The 19,407-nt window shown below is 41.2% G+C and overlaps 1 protein-coding gene and 1 long non-coding RNA gene across 5 annotated transcripts in view; both read left to right on the top strand.

Moving 5' to 3' along the window:
* The first annotated feature begins 3,406 nt into the window (after positions 1 to 3,406).
* samd4a (sterile alpha motif domain containing 4A) overlaps positions 3,407 to 19,407 on the top strand; it is a 60,932-nt gene continuing 44,931 nt past the window's right edge. For 2 of the 4 annotated variants that reach the window (XM_044356132.1, XM_044356113.1), the window contains exons 1-2: positions 3,407 to 3,604; positions 4,725 to 5,495. In XM_044356132.1, the coding sequence (XP_044212067.1) occupies positions 5,300 to 5,495 (196 nt within the window). In that variant the 5' untranslated portion in view covers positions 3,407 to 3,604; positions 4,725 to 5,299. The remainder of the gene's footprint in view (positions 3,605 to 4,724; positions 5,496 to 19,407) is intronic. The other 2 variants (XM_044356140.1, XM_044356122.1) reach the window with 1 other exon arrangement.
* On the top strand, positions 7,825 to 12,447 carry LOC122985465. Its single transcript, XR_006404126.1, has 2 exons — positions 7,825 to 9,596; positions 11,984 to 12,447. It is a non-coding gene; the product is annotated as an uncharacterized LOC122985465 (long non-coding RNA).

The following is a 19,407-nucleotide window of genomic DNA, read 5'->3' as shown; positions in this document are numbered from 1 at the left end:
TCTGTTTAGTGTTTGATGTTAGTTTATGTGCTCAGGGCTGCGTGGAAAGTAGAACCTATTCCTAGTGAAATAAAGTTAATTGAGCTGTAATTATCACTGCTGTTAACTTTTATAATAAGTGAAAAAATAAATAAATACAAGTATGGAAGAAAAAGTAAGAATAAAGTAGAATCCATTAGTGACATTATGTGTAAACAGTATTTTAGCTGATATAGATGGTTTGTTCATTGGCTTATTAAAAATAATAAATTATAAAGGTTGAATCTGTATCTATAAAGTAACTTATCTACAAAATGCTTTGTCAGAATTACAGAACCCAATCAAATCTTTGCTCCTCTTTTATTTCAAGAAACTCAATTTCTCATAATCTATTAATAAATATTATTCATTTGTATCATGTATATACTGTATATGTACTTTTATATTATAAGAAACAATTCAAGGAGGGAAATCCTCCAAAGGAGTTTGGATTTCTTTCTTGTTGTTTGTGTGTATGTTTGATTTTAACCTGCAGAAATAAATAAACTAAAATTATCTGATTAAAAGTGCAACAATTGCCTCTGAAAATCAGTGGTGTAAAAGCATAGAAGTATAAGTACAGTATAGTATGAAAGTAGTAATACTAGGCTATAAAAGTATACAAATATAGGTCTTATTTCTAAATAAAGTAAAAGTACAGAAGTGTTGTCAGTAAGGTGTACTTATTCATTATATATTGTTGGATTATTAACATGTAAACAGCATTTTAATGTAGCTGGTCAATGTGAAGCTCATTTCTGCTGCTTTATATTACTGTTGCGCATAAATTGATCATTAAAATCATCACATGTAATCAGAAGTCAGAATCTGCAAAGTTACTATTGCTGGTAAATTGTTTCAGTGAGGTAAAAAAAGAAAGTGGAATATTTCCCTTTATACTTCAGAATACTTCAGTGGAAATTCTTGAGAATTGTCAGGCCAGTTTCCCGCCCTGTTTTGACGCATAATGTGCTGTTTAAACCCTCTGTGGACTTTATTAGCTGTGGAAACATGTCTGTGTTTCTTGCAGTGTGGTCGCCGGCCGCCCCCTCCTCTCTCTTTGCTGGCTGGCCGCCTCTCTGTCCCAGGATCTCTCGCTCGCTCTATTTTGGTGCTTCCTCGCGCTGCCAAGCCCCTGACGTAATGCTCCGCTGTTAATGATTAGCATGTGGAAACGAGCAGCGCGAGCCTCCGCGTCAATCCCGCGAAAACGTAGCCGGAGGTAGACTGACGGTGCCTTCAGAATAAAAGCGTCAGCGCATGTATTTTTATTTATTTAGTTTAACTCTTTGCTTTCATGTAAATGAGATTTGTAGCTACTCTCAGTTGTTCACTGCGTGTCTTAGATTAAGTCTTACCTTTAATTTAGAAATGCTAAAGCATGAATGTTGTAATGGTAAAAACAAATTTTAATTATTTTATTCATCGCTGTTTTGTTTTGTTTTTAATTATTATTATTACAAAGTCTCCAAAAATATCTTGTTTTTTTCTTGATTTGTGATATGTATGATTGATATGGATCTTGTTCACACAAGTTAATACTTTGTTTGAAGAAGATCGATATCTTGTGCACACAAGATAAGGATTTGTTTATTACTACCTTTTAGGACTTTGTCACCTTTCAGTACCCAGTTTCTTGTCTGAACTGGGGAAGACTGGTTTCCAGTATTATGCACCTTACCACTGGAATGAATTGCAAAACAAACTGAAGTTAGAGACATCTATTCTTCTGGGGGACTTTATCAATCAATCAATCAAACTTTATTTCATAAAGGTTAGTGCAATTCAAAATGCTTCACAGATGACTGACAAGCCAATAATAAGACATAAACAAAATGTAGACAGTAAACAGTAAAACAATTTGCTAATCATATGAGAAATAAAAACTTTGAAAATGTTAACATTGATTTAAAAGCAATAATGATAATAAAATAGAATGAAATAAAACTAGATTAAAATTAGACATTATAAAAAGTTCAACTTACCTATATTTTCAATAATTAAAAAAATGTAATTAGTGTGTCAGTGTGTGTATATACTATATGTAACTTGTTCTCTGGTCTATTTCTTTTTTTAAAAGAGATCTTGATCTTAATGATGCAAACTGACTATAATAACTTACTATGGAGTGTGCTTAAACTCAGTTGATCTTAATGACAGTTTTATTTAACAGCAAAAAAGTCAGAATTACCATATAATTACTATCATCAGTCATAGTTGTCAGTGATAATATCTGAAATAATCAAACTGCATCATCAGGTTGGAGGAGTACAATTCTGCTTAAAGCTAACCTTAATACAGCATACTCCTTAAATATACTACAGTATAGAAATTCACTGACTGGACTGTGGATTTTGGCCCCCATCACTTCCTTTGTAAGTGCATTATGAAGGGATCTTCTAATGGTCAGTATGAACAGGAGGAACTTTTACAGCAAGAAAAACATGTTTCAGTGTTCACTTGGACACCTGACTGTTGTGTACCTGTCCTTTAAAAGGACCCGTGTGTAAGATTTAGGGGAATCTATTAGCAGAAGTGGAATATAATATTCAGAAGTATGTGTGTGAAATCACCTGAAAATACAAATTGTAGTGTTTTCATTACCTCAGAACGAGCCATTTATATCTACATAGGGAGCGAGTCCTCTTCATGGATGTATAAAGAGAGCGGGATACAGCGTTGGAAGGCGGGGCCCCATTCATTCTTATGGAAGTTGCTCAGTGGCACATGAAGCCAAAAAAGCTACGCTCTGTGGTCCCAATGCACCCATGGAGCATGCTCACTAGAGACTTCTGCCGGCCAAAACAGCTAACATCTGATTTAGCCCTCTGGCTAACTTGAATGGGGATAAAACGATTCAATCGTGTGGCTCTTCTAGACTTTCAAAATGTGATCAGACTGAATGAATCCAATTCTGATAGTGAAATGAGTCATTTCGCTGGGGTTGTGATGCTCAAATAAATGTATGCGCTGATTTACAGGCATCTCTTTCACAATGTAGGTCTATGGGAAAAAGTCTTTTTGGGCCCAATAGCATCGCATGACATTGTAATCACAAAGTTTGGCTGCTATGTCAAATTGGCTTCAAAGCCCAGTGCTCTTTCTGTATCTAGTTCCATCTTGCACCGCCATGTTTCTACAGTAGCCCAGAACGGACAAACCAAACACTGACTCTAGAGAGGGACTTTTGTGTTTTTCGGCCACCATAGGTTTTCCTACATGCTTGGAAGAGGAGGGTGAAGGGAGGGGCATTCAATTGGTTGCAATCTGCAACCTCACCGCTAGATGCCACTAAACTCTACACACTGGTCCTTTAAGTTTAGGTATCATTTGTATTGTGTTCAGTGAAGTCTTAGGACTCAGGACTTATTTTGAAACCTGTGAGCGGAAGCTACACAGCGTGTTCCGTCCGGTTTGACAGCGGTGCTTTAGAGCAGAGCAGCCCGACTGCTGGAGAGAGACAGAGGAAAAGTTAGTTCAAGATGGCAAACCCCTCAGACCCGGAGTGAAGGGGCACCGCTCCCCGAAAAAACTGAGCCTGTCGCCCGTCCTGAGACAAACCCAACGATGCAAACTGCGCCAGGAGGTAAAAAACCGTCAACTTTCTTATTTCTGAACGTTTCTGCGACCGTTGAAATATTCAAACTGGAGTTTCTAAATCTTTTTTTTTTCTCCGTTGTTTTGGGCACTCTCCCTTTCTGCTGGAGTATTTACCCCCCAAAAAAGAGACTGTCTATCAGACCCAACCGTCAAATTTAAATTAGCCTGCGCTGACCGTTAACCTGCTTATTCCAGTTGAGTAAACGGTAACTGAGAATTCATAGCCGTTAACGTCATATTGCTAACGGTGCTGGGGGTTGTAACTTAGCTAACTATACTGAAGTTAAAGTAACCGTTAATACACGGTTCTTCCATGGAAAAGCTTCTACACTGGAAAACGAATCGAGATACACATAACGGTTCTATTTGTTCGCTTTTTCTTCTTTACAAACTGCCCTCACACATACAGAATATCCGCCAGCGGTCATTCCTTGTGTGCTGATGAAGCAAAGTGACAGTTTTAGACAGCGGGCTAACGCTCTGCCCTGAAGCCTGGAGTCTGCTCCCTAGCTTACTACTCGGCGTCTCTTCGCTTAGAAAACGCAACCGCTCTCCCTCTCTCTCTCTTTCTCTCTTTCTCTCTCTCTCTGCGTGTCCTCGGTTTTAAAAATACAGCATTTTAAAAGACAAACCTGTCATTAAAATAACGGAGTGAAGTCGCTGCTAAGGTCTCCACAGCACACAACCCTGCCAACGGTTGCCGTCGGTAACCCGGCGTCCTTCCTTTGGAAAATTCCGGGATGCAGCGCCAGTAGTACAGGCAGCTGTATTTTTAGGAATGGGTGGATACCAAAAACGAAAATTATTTATTTTTGTCTCGGCGGTGAATGCCACAAGCCTATGCGCATATGCGACGGCGAGGAGGCGACCTATAAATGCATGTATGAGTTTTTGAAGGCTGGCTTCTTCAAAGCGGCTCTATTGCAGCACAAAGTCTGCAGAGCTGAAGCAACAGGGACACTGGCGCAGTCCTCTCTATTGCGTTGTAAAAGTGTATGCCAGTGTGTGAAAGAGAGGGAGAGACCTGTATATAGAGGCATAGACAGGTCAGTGTCTGTTAAATGTGTTTTTCCCCCCTTCCCCTAACATCTAACATCCTCCTGCAGGCATAAGAGGGATTCCCTGAAGAAAAATGCCAGTGAGGCTGAAGCTGATGTGACACAGCCTGTGCTGGAAGAAAGCTGACTCATCAAATATCAATCCCTCTGGGAGCGACTAAGCAGCCGAGAGCAGCTCATATCACCTAATGCCGAGCTAGAAGAGCACCTCACACCCCCCCCCACACACACCCCCTAACTGGAGATTATTAGACAGAAGAAGACGGGGCAGAAAGCCCTCCAGCAGGAATATATACAACACCGAACATATTTTGGAACCAGAAGTGCTAACAGAGACTGCTGTTCTGCTGTCCGAGCCACTGCCAAAGCTAAGAATGGCATCACAGCGCTTCAGCTGAACCTCACAGACTGACTGACCCCCCCTCCTCCCTTCCCAGCCCCCTTCCTCCCACGAACAGAGACATCAACAACCAGTTCATAAGACCACCTTCATCCTCAATCAGTTTCACTTTAAATATCAGTGGAAAGTTTTTGGGGAGGTCATTCTCTGAGTCACTCCCCACACCGCTTTGCCCAGCCCGGCAGCGCCACAGTCAGTCTGCCTTCACCCCGTCTCGCAGACCATGATGTTTCGCGATCAGGTGGGCGTGCTAGCCAGCTGGTTCAAAGGGTGGAACGAGTGCGAGCAGACGGTGGCTCTGCTGTCCCTGTTGAAGAGGGTGAGCCGGACCCAGGCCCGCTTCCTGCAGCTCTGTCTGGAGCACTCTCTCGCCGAGTGCACCGAACTGCAGGTCCTGGAGGGAGAGGCCAACAACCCAGGTAGGAAAGCCGGCTGCTCAGACAGTGACAACCACTACACCTTCCGCCGAGACATGATGATGCATTTACAGGCACTGACAGACTACAGTCATAACTTTGAAGCATTCTGGTCTTATTATGAAGGAAATAAACTAATAAATAATACATTTTCACTTCATTTTGGAAAATTAACACTTAATTTGTACCTCCTGTATGATTTAGTTAAAGATATTTCCCACTGCTGGGCATTGGCAGCAACTGTTAAAGAAGATGATAGAGATGTTTTTCCACTCTCTTGTCTCTGAGCAATACATCTTCCATCCCTTAATAATTAAGCTTTTATTACATTGTTGATGTAGAAGTTAGCTTCACATTACTTCTGCTTCAGCCTGCTTACTCATTTAATTTTCTGATCATAAATCAACTGTTTTCATTCATTCACAATACACAGTGGCCCCGGGGAGACAGTAGTCAAATTAAGCTTTCAACTTTCAGGGTTTTTTGGTTTGTTCTTTTTTTGCATTTTCAAGGGCATGTTTTCCCAAAGGCACTGTAGTTCCTGACCCTGAAACAAACACCCACAGGAAATCACACATGCGTAGACTCCACGCAAGCATTAGAAGGCATTTCCTGTCCAAAACATTCCTGCAGATCATCAAGAATAGTAAATAGCTGAATCATCGATGGGATGAAAGTCTGCGAAGTGTTGTGCTGAACTGAAGCCCGTCAGTAAATGATTGTGGAAGAAGTTTGGGGTCGTGTATAGTGTTAGCTCAGCTGGCACCGTGGCCGGCTGGAGACGTCAGTCAGTCAGTCAGTGTGCCAGCCTATAGTGTTGTAGCGCTCCCTGGGTTGGTATCGCGCCAAGGCACCCAAGGGGGGGAGGGAGGGGGGGTCTGGCTGAGTTTTGTTGCATCAGACTGCAGCGTGGCCATGGAAACAAAAACCCTGGCAACCAACCGGGCTCATGAAAAATAGAAAGAAGTGCTGCTGCTGCTGCTGCTGCTGCGATGGAGGGCTGGCATCTCTCTGTACCTATGGCAACATCTGCATGCAGTAACACATCTGCTGGCTTACACTGTGCTTTCAGAGGCAGCCGACGTTACTGGGGTGACATAATGGCCCTGCCCTGCAGTGACAGACACACACACACACACATATTACATAGAGTTTCCATCAGGGTTTACAATGGGCAGTGGCTGCAGTTAATGTAAGCTTTGTTATTGTTTAATATAAAGCTGGAGGCATCAAAGCGTACTGTATGACGTTCCTCCAGTCGGTCCCTCCCAAAGTCAGGCTGGTTCATTATGTCAGACATCAAAGCAGTCTGAAGACATGTTTTGTTTTTTTAACCTTTCAGAATACAGTTCATCAGTCAAAGAGACACAATCTTGTGGTCATATTTCATGTGTCATATTCATTGTGAATCTAGCAAGACTTTGATTTAAGGTCTAGATGGAAGTGAAACATGAAGTAAGTTTGCCTGTGAGTGGAAGAGGCTGGTTTTGCATATGGAAAGTTTTCACTACAAAGATTACATCATAAATTGGTTGTTTGTGTTAGATAACATGATGAACAGTTAGGCCTGTCATGATAACTACTCTTGTTGGACGATATATTGTCCCAGAAATAATTGCGATAAATGATATTATTGTCATATTAAGACCATTTTATGCCCCAGTTACAGTTAACATGGTAACACCATTTCAAATACCATACTTATGTATTTGGGAGGTGCCAGGACTCCTAGTTTCACCTTATTTACTTACAAAATACCTGCAGCCTACATACATAGCCCACACACCCCCAGCATATGTTCACTAGTGGGAGTGAGTTCTGGGAGAGTTTTGGGTTTCTAGAAATGTCAGGAGTTATTTTTATTTGTTGGGGCGAGTGTGATGTTCACAAACAAAAATGATTTTATGAGTTAAATAGTTTATATACACATAAGTCCTTTTCTGTTTGTCTTAAAAAAGAAAACAAAAACAAATTTACCACCACCACAGCAGCAAAACCCAGCAGAGATTCAGCAGCCGAACATTTGTCCGTTCTCTGTTTAGGAGCAGCTGAGATTGTCACTAAAATGAGAATAGCTGGTCCACCTTAAAGGTCAGTCCACTTGAAGTGAGCCTGGTCAGGTTAGGCTAACCCGTTGTTGCTAACTTCAGGGCTAACACCCTTCACTTTAATCAGCAGGTGACAAGCAAGACACAGGAAGTTGGCTTTGGTCTTGAGGAGTTGTAGCATATATTCACTGACAAATAGCCTTAACTGTACACACACACTGCTACATTCACAGCTATACTGCTAACTTCATAATATCCCCGCTCCAGTCACCAACCTCATGATATCTCTTTCTCTCTCTTTCTCTCTGACATTCTTATGTAAATCAACACACATATAAACACAATAAGCAATATCAAGGTCAGCAAAAATGATTGAGGTCATGTCCATATATCGTACGATAAGTCGATAACGTAATTATCATGACAGTTCTATGAACAGGCCTGTGAGTTGAAGTATAATGTCACCACCAGCTGTGATTGGTATTTAGTGATTGGCACAATGTACATGTACATACATACAGGTCTGATGCCTGTGGGTATGACGGCATTTGTCACTCAGTCAGTTCTGGTTTTTATGAGGGACAGAGGTCAAATAGTGCGGAGTGACAGGCTTGACAGTAAGACCTGTAATACATGAATAACAATAGATTGTCACATTTGCCTTAATATTTATGACAATGATTTGGTTTTATTTTTTACTTCATTTATGTCTTTCTGAAAGTGAAATGTTTTGCAGAGAGAGCAAAGAAATACGAACACATTAGCAAACATGTATGCAGCATATTATGCGTGGGCTTTTTTTCTTTTTTGCTGTACACTCAGCACTTTCCGTGACCTAATTTTATTTCAAATGATGAACCAAATTCCTGTTGCTGCAAGTTTAAACCAATTTATACTTAACTTGCTTTACAGTTGATACAGTGTCTTTAGCATCAGGCCAACATTGGTACCTCAACTGAACCAATAAGAAGGATTTCACCAAACATAATGACCTGAGAAAAATTCAGTCAACTATCTGGGCCTCGTGTGTCTGAACAGACCGATAATGGCCTGTTCTCACTGTCGTAAGGTCGGGAATTACAAAGTGACGTCTACTTGTGGTTTGTAATCACTGACTACATTTACACACTCACTACTAGTACTTCAGTCCTAACCGAAGGAAGTCCTCCTTTGAAAATGTTGTAAATACTTCAATCCACAAATACGTTAAGCTTTCCGTTTGCCGGAACATGTTGAACTTCTTTCCCCCAAACTGTCCTGAACGCATGTCAAAGGTTAAGATGCAGTCAACACAAAGTAATATATACAAAGGAAACAACATGGTGCAGTGGAGTGGCACCATCTACCGAGTGGAAAACCAGCTTATTCGACAAATTGCTTCCTAAATAAAGTTGTAATTTAAGTGGTGTCTAAGACGAGTACCTCCAGTAATTGTGATACTCATGTAAATACAAGTGTAAATACACAAAAGTGTTTTGCGTCAGCCATGGTTTGCTTTTTCCTCATGCAGCCATGTTAATAACTATTAAATAATTGTTAATCTGACTTTTAGAATTGAAAATACACAAGTCAACAAAGTGGACAGACTGTAATAATTAAATGGCATTATAATGGTAAAACTGGTTTTGTCCAGGAAAGACATATTTGTATGCAAATGTATTCTTTTTGACAAATACACAGGAATCCTTGAAGATTTGGATCTGAACACTAATACAAAGAACTGAAGCATATCTGTGGGCTTATTTTTCTATTTTGAACAAACATGGCTGAATGAATTCAGTACATGTCACTTGGAAATATTCAGTCTAAAACAAAGTAGAATCAGGCTAAAGAAGATTTTAATGAGCTTTATCCTTCTGTACCTCCAGATAGAGTTTTGGGCCACGCCCCTCAGTTTTCTCCCACCTGTGTCAGCTTGTGGTCGCTTTCCTTCTGCTGAATCAGCAAAGTGCGATGGAATCAGCAGGCCTGTTTCAGCGCTGCAGACTTAACGTCAGGACACAGGCTGCTGAAAAGTGGGAGATTGAGAAGGTTGTCTGGTTACGTGATCCCTCTGGTATGTTGTGGTAGCTTGTTTGAGTGCTTTTGTGCTAGGGAAAGGCTGATATATTAGTTTCCTGATTTACTGCGCCAATACTGGTCTTGTAGTGATTATGGAGTATTTGCCAGTTTGCAGTTATTTCTTACCACAGCTATACAAGGATTAGTAAAGCCTAAAAATAGAATATTAGCTGTTGTGTTTTTTTACTGCAGATGCTTTGTTGGATACATTTCTAAAAAGCCTGGAGGAAATCATTGTTAATCAGTTGGCTTTTTGGTTTTTTAACAAGAATATGAATAAAACACAGAATACCTAAATTTTTGTAATGCAAATGATCCATTTAACACCCACAATATCAGCAAAAAAAAGTTTAAAAACAGCAATTTTAAAAAATCCATGCAAGTTTTAGTATCTGCTTCAAATTGCTAATCAGTGTAGACCACCAGTTTAGGAACAAAAACCTGTTCTCAGACCACATGTCTGCCATTCAGAACAGTTAGTTTACTAACTAATCACTAATAAGTGCAGTGTGATTCGGTGCTGGTGCAGAAACGAGACCTGCAGGCTGTGAAAGGGTTAACATGCAGCTGGAAGTCTTGGGCTGAGTGGAAAAGCGCAACTATTTGGAAAGCAGTGTACAAATGAATGGAATCCTCAGTGACCTACTTCTCCGAGCGGCTGAGAGGCTGCCTTGTTTTGGGACCCAGCGAGTGATGCGACTTTATTTGCGACTTGAGATGCGATCGTAGTCAATGGAGTCACTATCTTATCGAAAGAGAAGCAGCGTTGCATCATGAAGAATTTATTTTTATTGTAGTTTTTCATGTTGTTTTGAGACTTTTAGATGTTTTTTTTAGATTTCCCTGACTGATGAATAAGTTGGTCAGAGTTTGTGCGTTTTTAGGCCTCTGCATTGCCCGTTTGAACAGCACAGTACAGATATTAGGCAATGTATGTGTAAATAAAACATTGTAGTCTGTCATTTTTTCAGCTGAGGCCTAATGCCGACAAGGGAGATCCACTAGAATAATCCCTAATCTCTCCTAACAATCACCTCACACATTTGACTATTCTTGTATTAAAGTTTGAGAAACTGTTGTTGATGCAGATAACATAGAGTGAAAGTCTAATCCCTGGTTTTATCCTGTGATTTTTGACAGGAGAAAACTGTAGCTTGCAGTATTTCACTTGTGGTTATTTAGGAATGTAACTTCCTGTTTTTCCTCCCCCCTTAAGGAGAACAAAACTTCTTTTGAGACAATCCCAAGAGGGACAATATCGGATCAAGTAGAAAGGACATGAATAGCGAGCAGAGCGCTGTCTGAAGGACGACACACACACACACACACACACTGACACATACACACACAGGGTGTAGGGTTAGTGTAAGGGGTGGGGTTAGGACAGGACAGTGGGCCTGGTGTTCTGAATGACTAACTTCATTTTCGTGTGGTGCGCTGTACTGCTGACCTGGCCCGCACGGCTGTCTGAGCTGAAAGGAGGCAGGCAGGGATCCGATATGTACAAGCAGCTGTGTCGTAGAGCTGAAGGTGACAGAGATACGGCTCTTTGTTTGGGATGATCTGCAGCAGTCAGCGTTACTGTACTTAATTTAGAGTTCATTCATTTCAGTGTGGAAGTCCTTCGGTTTGGTGTCCATCTTCGTTTGAATGCTTTTTGCTGCGGTTGCTTTTGTACTGCCCAGAAATCCCATGTGATTCAACCAGAAAATCCAAGTACAGCATTATATAGCTTGTAAGAACTACAATCATGGCATATAAAGTAGCTATCTAAGTGTATGGTTGACATAGTGCAATACAAATTGCTGCTAGTGAAAAGGTTTATGACCAGATATATATAGGATGCAAAAGGTCAATGTTTTCATGACCTCTAAGTTGAATCACCGTTGTGGCAGGCAATCAGAGAAAGAGCGTAACAAAACATCAAGACATCCTACCACTTTGAATCTGTGATTAAAATGTCTCATCACTGAAACTGCATGTACAGTTTATGAATGACAGCAAGATGAGTTTCTGACAGTTTAATCTAGAGGCTTAGACAGGAAAGGGGAAAACACCTTTTATTCACACCTGTAAGCACCAGATCCTTAGAAACACCTGGATTATACAAGAGGTGGGAGATGGGTGTTTAATCTCAATGGAAAATTTGAATTTGAAAAGCTGTTTAAATCTAGGTCAAAATATGACTTCCAGCGAAAAAATTACTTTTCTTTGGAGCTGCCGGCGCTAGCTTAGCTCCTAATATTGTAGAGAGAGAGACAGATAGAAAGAATACTTGTGCATTTGTCTGTGTGTAAGATGACTGACATGGAGGGAAAGTCTGTGTTGTATAATGGCTAGGATTACTCAGTGAATTCCTGTTGCGCTCTCTGCCTAAACTAGGTCTGATGAAAACCTGGGCTGGAAATCAGCATTCCTGGCTGAGGCGGTAAATGGTTCCGGTGTTGGGGATACTGTCTAGGAATGTGGGCACGTCGGAGCACACTTGAGTCAAGCGCTCGGCGAGAGTTGGATGGGGGCTTTTCCAGCGTGGGGGGAAAAAGACACAGTGGAAAAGGAAAACTGATTCCACCTTCAGTGGAGCTAAGGTCTCCTGAGTGCGCCGCGGTATGGAAGAAGGGAGGGTGAGAGCGGAGCGACGGGTGGGGCGAAGAAGGGAAAAGATGAAGAGAATACTGGTGCCATTTACAGCTAAAACTCATTCACTACTGCCTCTGCCTAGTGTGTATTTTTCCCAGGTTTTATGTTTTTATGTTTCAAATATCAACTTGTTTTTTAAGTCCAGATTTTATGGTGTCAAAGCAAGCTTGAAATCCGCTAACAGCCATTAAAAGAAGGCGATGTTTGTCAGGTGTTTCTAAGGGTTATTTTCTGGAACGGATTTCCATTTCTTCCTTTGAGAGAGGTTGGGTGATAAGCAAAAAGTGTAACAAGATCAGTATTGATATAACACTTCACAGCACCATGAAATGATCACCATGAAAAAAATCTTTCACCAAATGTCTTCTGAAAGCAAGCTCTGTATTAGCAACCACGCTGACAGTGTGTAAGAACACAGCCAGGTAGAGTTAAACCCGGTATCACTCTGATGGAGTTGGCCTGCTCTGCCAAGGGACTTTCTATAAATATTGGCCCCCAATGTGATAAAAGTTAAAAATGAAACGGATCTGATTTTTTTTTTTTTTTTTTACACACTCATACAAGCTCCATTTGTTAACATCCTTTGTTCCTTTGTAAAATTCTTACTGGCTATTCTGTCAAAGAGAGAAAGGGGAGAGACAGAGAAAACTCCTGTCTCTGGTTTGGGCGCCAAACTATTTCATCGCACCCACGCATGAGCAAACAGTTTATTTCTGGAAGTTGACGGCGTGTTCTGTGAACTCGTACTGAACCTCAGGAATGGGGACAGACAACCTGCCAAAACGACCAGAGGGGAAAACGAAATAAAGCTCGTCTCTTCCTCTCTGTCTCTACAGCAGAGGCCTTTTCTTGTCAGTCCTGGTTTCCAGTTGTGTCTGTGTGGCTTTTTTGTTTGCTCGTGTGTGTGTGTGTGTGTGTGTGTGTGTGTGTGTGTGTGTGTGTGTGTGTGTGTGTGTGTGTGTGAAAACAAGAGGATGGACAGAAACTGGGACTTGGGTCTAGCTGCCAAAAAGAACTACATGCTGATGGAAGCTACTCGAAGCCTCACACATGTTAGGCTCTTGATGTTATCTCTGAGAGAGGCGGACGAGGTGTCACTGATAGGAGGGATTATGCAATCAAGCGCTTCATAAATCCTTGAGGTTTAGTTTCTCACTGAACCCTTCTGTGCTTCTTTATAACTTTGATCCCAGCTTTGCTTTCCCCAGCAAGTTGGATTACTGCACCCTGTGTGTATATGTGTATGTTTACACCCATCCTCAAACGAAAAGACACACTATCATCAGTTAGGATTGAGTCTACTAGTGTTAAAGACGTGTTTGAAACAGAGAGAATACACATTGAATAGATGGTTTACAGGGTTTTAATGGTATGCAAAATGAATAGTTTGACACATACTGTGGCTTTTGGCTCTTTGTTTGTCTTTGTTACAGCAGTAAGAAACAAATAAAGTGTTTTATTTATGAGAAACTGTTTGGTTAACACTAAGGTACTCATTTGCAGTGGGTCACTGTATATTTAGATAGAAAACAACATTAATATGTCAGTATTGCTTTGACCTAATTCCAAAACTGTGCACACATGAAGGGACATTTTAGCAGGACTAAACCACTCTGAGCAGAGTATAGAGGCATAGCAATAACATATAACAATAATAATAATAAATACTTCTATATAACATATAACAATAATAACAATAAACACTTGTGTAGTGTTGGTTGTTGTTGGAATCTTCAGAAAGCTGTTTTGGGAAGAACTGGGCTGGTCCTTCAGCCTGTTTTAGCTTAGCTCTGGTAATAGACACATTCTGTGATGCCAATGGAAATTCATTTCTTTTTTGACACAGAGCTTCTTTCAGGTCCACAACTGTTTGTCCAGTGTTCCTACATTTAACAGGGAAAACTGTAACGCTCCCAAACACAGGATCGAAATGATATGGGGAAACTCTGGCTGCTCATCTATATTTAACCTTACTAAAAAGAGTAACTTTACAGGCTGAGTTAACTTGACTAGCATGTTTAGCTAACAGACATCAACCAACATCAAAGATTAATCACATTTTAACTGCACTTTTTTGGTCTCTCCCACCTTCAAGGTGTACCAAGACTAAAAAAAAACTTGAGTACAAATATAATGTAAAAATGCAAATGCCATCTTAATATACATGCTCTATTGGTAACATGAGAAAACATGACAGTGTGATTCATATACATCTGCATGTGTGTGAAATAGAGCGAGACCGTGTTAGAGAGAATGAGAGAGGGTGAGAACAGGTGAAGGATACCAGTATGTCTCATAGATGACCAGTCAGTCTCGTTGTGACCAGACTAGACATACAAGCGTATAATGTTTCCTCATATAGCCCATCTGACCCCCCAGCCCAGCCCTTCCCATCCCCACCCCAGCTCTCAGGCAGCTGGCTGTGATATACAGTACACTTCTTGTATAAGGACGCTGTCTAAGCTTGGGAGCCATCCAGTTCCAACTGCACACATGAGCTGATCTGTACAGACAAGGCACACAAAATAATGCAAGTTTGACTTGGAACAAGGGAGATGCTGGCCCTTAGACTGTAAAAATCATGAGCTGTGGTCAGTGGGTTTAAAGTGTACACCTACAGCTGAGATTTTAGAAAGAACAATCTGCTTTCCCTGCTTTACATTGTAATAAAAATGCAATTTCAGTTCTTAGTTTCTTTCTTCACTCAGAAATGTCTGACCTCTCCTGCCTACTAATAGACTGTGTGCCATGTGAGGGTAAAAAATAGTAACGATATCATTTCAGTATGTAGTTAGTGATTATTTAATTGATTAATGTGGAGATGATCTTCTCGATTAATCGTTCTTCCATAAAATGTCAGAAATTAGGGAAAAATTCCCATCACAGTTTACCAGAGCTCGCGGTGCTATTTTTGTTTTACCAACTGAAATATAATATAAGCACTCATGTGTGTTGATGAGCCTCTATAATAATCTTCAATGTTATAGCATTTGTAAAGGATACTCCACGGAACCTGCAGTAGTAAGTTAATAATAATTTGTCAAATGTATCATTAAAGGACTAGTCTGTAAGATTTAGTGGCATCTAGCGTTGAGGTAGCAGACTTCAACCGAACGAACACCGCTCTTCCTCCCCTTCTAAGTGCGTAAGAGAACCGACTTGACCACAAAACTCGCAAAAACACAAAAGGCCCTCTCTAGAGCTAGTGTTTGGTTTGTCTGTTCTGGGCTACTGTAGGAACATGGTGGTGCAGTGTGGCAGGCTCTGTGGAAAGGGACTTGCTCCTTATGTAGATATAAAGGGCTCATTCTAAGGTAATGAAAACACAACGTTTCTTATTTTCATGGGATTATACACAAATTAAAATATACTTATGAATATTATATTCCATTTCTGCCAAGTCCGTTCCACTAGATGCCACTAGATTTTACACACTGGACCTTTAAGTTACAAAAATGTTGAGAATGAAGCCTGTCTGCAGAATAAATGTCTGAACCCTGCTCTATTTTAGGCCTCTAACACAATATTGTCATTCAGTCTATAAAATAGCCCTGAACAGGGCTAAGGACATGTTTCTATGAGAACAGTTGTTGGTAGAAAGATTATTCTTGGCAGGCACGTTCTTAGTTTGCCAGCCCACAGCTAATGAGCCAAAACCTTAATGTGGGACACTGGTACAGTGTCAGCTGTGTCTCTTGACTGTTGCCTCCTCCTCCCTGTCCTCACATGAATGGACGTTGACGGTGGAGAAACAGCGAGGCGCCACCGACCACTCTCGTTTACTTCTGATTAGTTGACACACTGTTGGCCACGACAGCCATAGGGACATCAGCAGATCCAGTCGGTGAGAGAGCCCCATGGCAACGGTTGCTGTGACGGCCATACAACAGAGACTTTGAGTCCCTGGTGGGTGGAAATGACCTCACCCTATCCAGACTCCTCCAGGAAGCTGTGCTCTCTGTCTGCTTCCAGACTAACTAAGGTGCTGATGTTCAGGCCAGGTGTGAGAGTGTCAATCAATCAATCAATTATCAATCAGTTTTGAAGAGACTAAATTTAACTGTAAACTCAAACAATAAATTAGGCGACTAAGTAAGTTTAAAGGAGGCATATTATGCTTTTTCTGATTGTCTGTTATTTATATACTGTTATGATGTTGTTGTATGTAGAAATGCTGTCAAAATCCAGGTCTTCATCCTGCTGTCAACGCTTCGTTTGCTACGTTATTTTTCTACCTTGAAATGGCCGTCGGTTCCATAGCCGTGGTTGCTTAGATCGTTGCTGAGGTTTTTCCACGCATTGTTTGCGTTGTCCACTCATATTTTGGATCGGATTTTGGCTCAAACATACACGGATGTATTTGAGAAGTTGACGTTTTGAGTTAAGAACAATAAAAAGAAGTGAAATCCTGCTGCTGTTTGTTGACGTAGCCTCCTGAGCTGCCGGAAGTCAACCGAGGCGCAGCTTCTCGAAGCTGGCCAATCAGAACAGAGTGGGCTCATTGGAAGGGGGGCTTTAAAGAGACAGGAGCTAAAATGGCCTCTTTCAGACAGGCTGAACTGAGGGCCTGTGTAAAGGGTCAGTATGAGTAAATAATGCAAAGATATTCCAGTAGAGCCCTGGAATAAAAATGTAGACCTAGAAATGTGCATAATATATCCCCTCTAAGTACTTTTTGGATGAGATTAGAAAAGATGGTTATGAAGCATTAACAAGACTTTGTCTACACAGGTTTTTGAAGTGCTGATATCATAAGACTGAAGATGCCAGTATTTAATATTTTGCTATGAAATGTTAAATCAAGTATCAATCAAACATCAATCAGCATTTTTCTCTATCAGACTAGACCAAGTAGGGTTATATAATCAAGACAGGTTTGCTGCTGAACTAAACTCTGTCAAGTCTGGTGATGGTGGCCAACACTTCTCCTGGCTTTTCTCACAATATAAAAACTTCCTCCTTGAATTTTCAAGAGCTTCCTGGATTTTGACATTTCAGTGAAAAACTTCAACTGATGTTACACCAGCCAGCTGCCATCTGTCACCACTGATCGACTCTAGTGAACATAAGAGTAGAGCTCCCGTCGCCTCAGGCTGTTGTGCTGTCGTGTTTTTCTGAATGGATCTGAATGGGTGTGTGTGTGTGTGTGTGTTTGTGCTCTATCTACTCACATGGTGTTACAGCTGTATGCTGAGGCCGTATCCCTCAGGCTGTGGGCAGCAGAGGATGCTGGGTAAATTGCCTGTCTGTCTGACGCTACCAGACACACGTAAATGCTACAAAACTTCCACATGACACTCAAATACACATCACAGGCTTTTTCTGTATCACATGGACAATACACACAAGCACACAATGTCACATAGCAGTCCAGGAGTGACCATGTAGCCGGAAAGACCCACATAGTTGAGTCTGAATGGGCTGTAGACAGTAGACACACTGGCGTGGTCAAACCAGTTTGTTCAGAGCTGGTTGTGTTGTTATTACACGCTGAACCACAAGAGCCGCAGGTCTGCTCACAAGAATCAAATGTGTCTAAATGTTGGTTATGAATCAGACGCAGCTGATTTGGAAGACCGATACCAACAGTTGCTCTGATATCAGAAGATATCACCAGGTTTATGTCGATTAAAATGTCAATAAGCTCCAAAACAAGCTGCATTAGGAAGTGCGGAATGGATACGGGGAACAATTACAGTGCAGAAACTGTTTCAAAGTACATAAAGGTGTGTGAGTGTTGTTATAAGATAGGTTCACATTTTTCACATTCTATCTTTTAAACACAGGGTGACCCATAACAACTATTCAGTGTTTGAGTTTGAGTGGCAGGTTTTTCAGACAGTCTCTGTGTTGTAGTGATGGAGGAACCTTCATTATATCACAAGGGAGCTGTTGATATCAGATAACAGATATTTATTGAAAGCCATCTATCTAACTTCACTGTGATAGCATTTTTTCTCCTGTATTATATAGTATGAAGGCCAGCATTAGCATTAAAAGATGCCTATATTCCTTCTGTGTCAGCATCTTTTCTACAAGCAGACTGAAACTTTCACCTTCTTTCAGACGTCTCTCTTTGAGTGGTTGTTGTTGTTATTGTTTGGCAGACCGCAGTACTAAAGCAGTTTACAAACACACATCCCTATTAAGCTCCTAAATGTACCAGAAACTATTACCCAAAACCACACCACCAGTGCACTGCTGCGTGTGTCTGCGTGTGTCCGCATATGTGTGTGTGTGTTCTCCTTCTTCCCAGCAGGTACGGAAATAAACCTTTCTTCCAGAAAGGAAAATAATTATCATTCTTGTACAAGGACGGAAGGGGGGCTTTGAGCAGAGCGAGAGACAGACAGAGAAATGGAGAGGGAGAGAGAGAGAGCGGCTGATGGGCCCCTGACTGCCATTTCCTTAAATAGAGTTGTGGGCTTCTCCGGTCCAGCCCTGGCAGAGCCGAGGCTCACATTCCCAGCATAGCTGCGACTGCCACATTCAGAGCCTCCCCAACACTGGAGCGCTACATACGCTTCCACAGGTAGACTACAAATCATCTACTCTGCTTTCAGCCCCCACCCTGTTTCCTCCAGACCTCCAACCACCAGTTACTCCTGCAGCAGGGGAGAAGAGGGGATGTTGATGAAAGACTCAAGAGGAAATGGGAAGGAGGGACGGGGGCGGGGGGGGGTTGGGGTAAGGGATAGCAAAGAATTGTTCTCCATTCATACAGAAGCTGTGCCCTTCTATTAGGAAACCTCCCCCACTGCTGGGAAAAAGAAGAGACAATAAAAACCCATCATCTGGTCTCTTAACTTACCCAAACACACAAATTAAGGATTTATCTAGTAATCTGCAACAAGTGCTTCTGCAGGACAGAGAGACAGAAATGTTTGTGGTACAGATGTGAATTATAGAAATAATTTAGCCAAACTCAAGCTATGATATTTGAGTTTTAAAACTGTGGGAAAAAAGTCATAGGTATTCATCTTTTTAGGGCAGAGAGGAATTGTATCTAAGAGAAAGTATGACCTTCGCCCGCCTGCGTCTGTCAGACAGGAAATAATGCTTGATGTCTGTATTTGACAAGAATAGATACTTAAAACATGATGCCCGAATCTATTAATATGCTTCACATTTCTCCAGAAGGAAGACTTAACATCCAAAGGAAAAAA

The sequence above is a fragment of the Thunnus albacares genome, chromosome 1, assembly GCF_914725855.1.
Source record: "Thunnus albacares chromosome 1, fThuAlb1.1, whole genome shotgun sequence".
Classification (NCBI taxonomy): Eukaryota; Metazoa; Chordata; class Actinopteri; order Scombriformes; family Scombridae; genus Thunnus; species Thunnus albacares.
The sequence above is the reverse complement of the archived record's forward strand: the minus strand, read 5'-3'. Positions and strand labels throughout refer to the sequence as shown.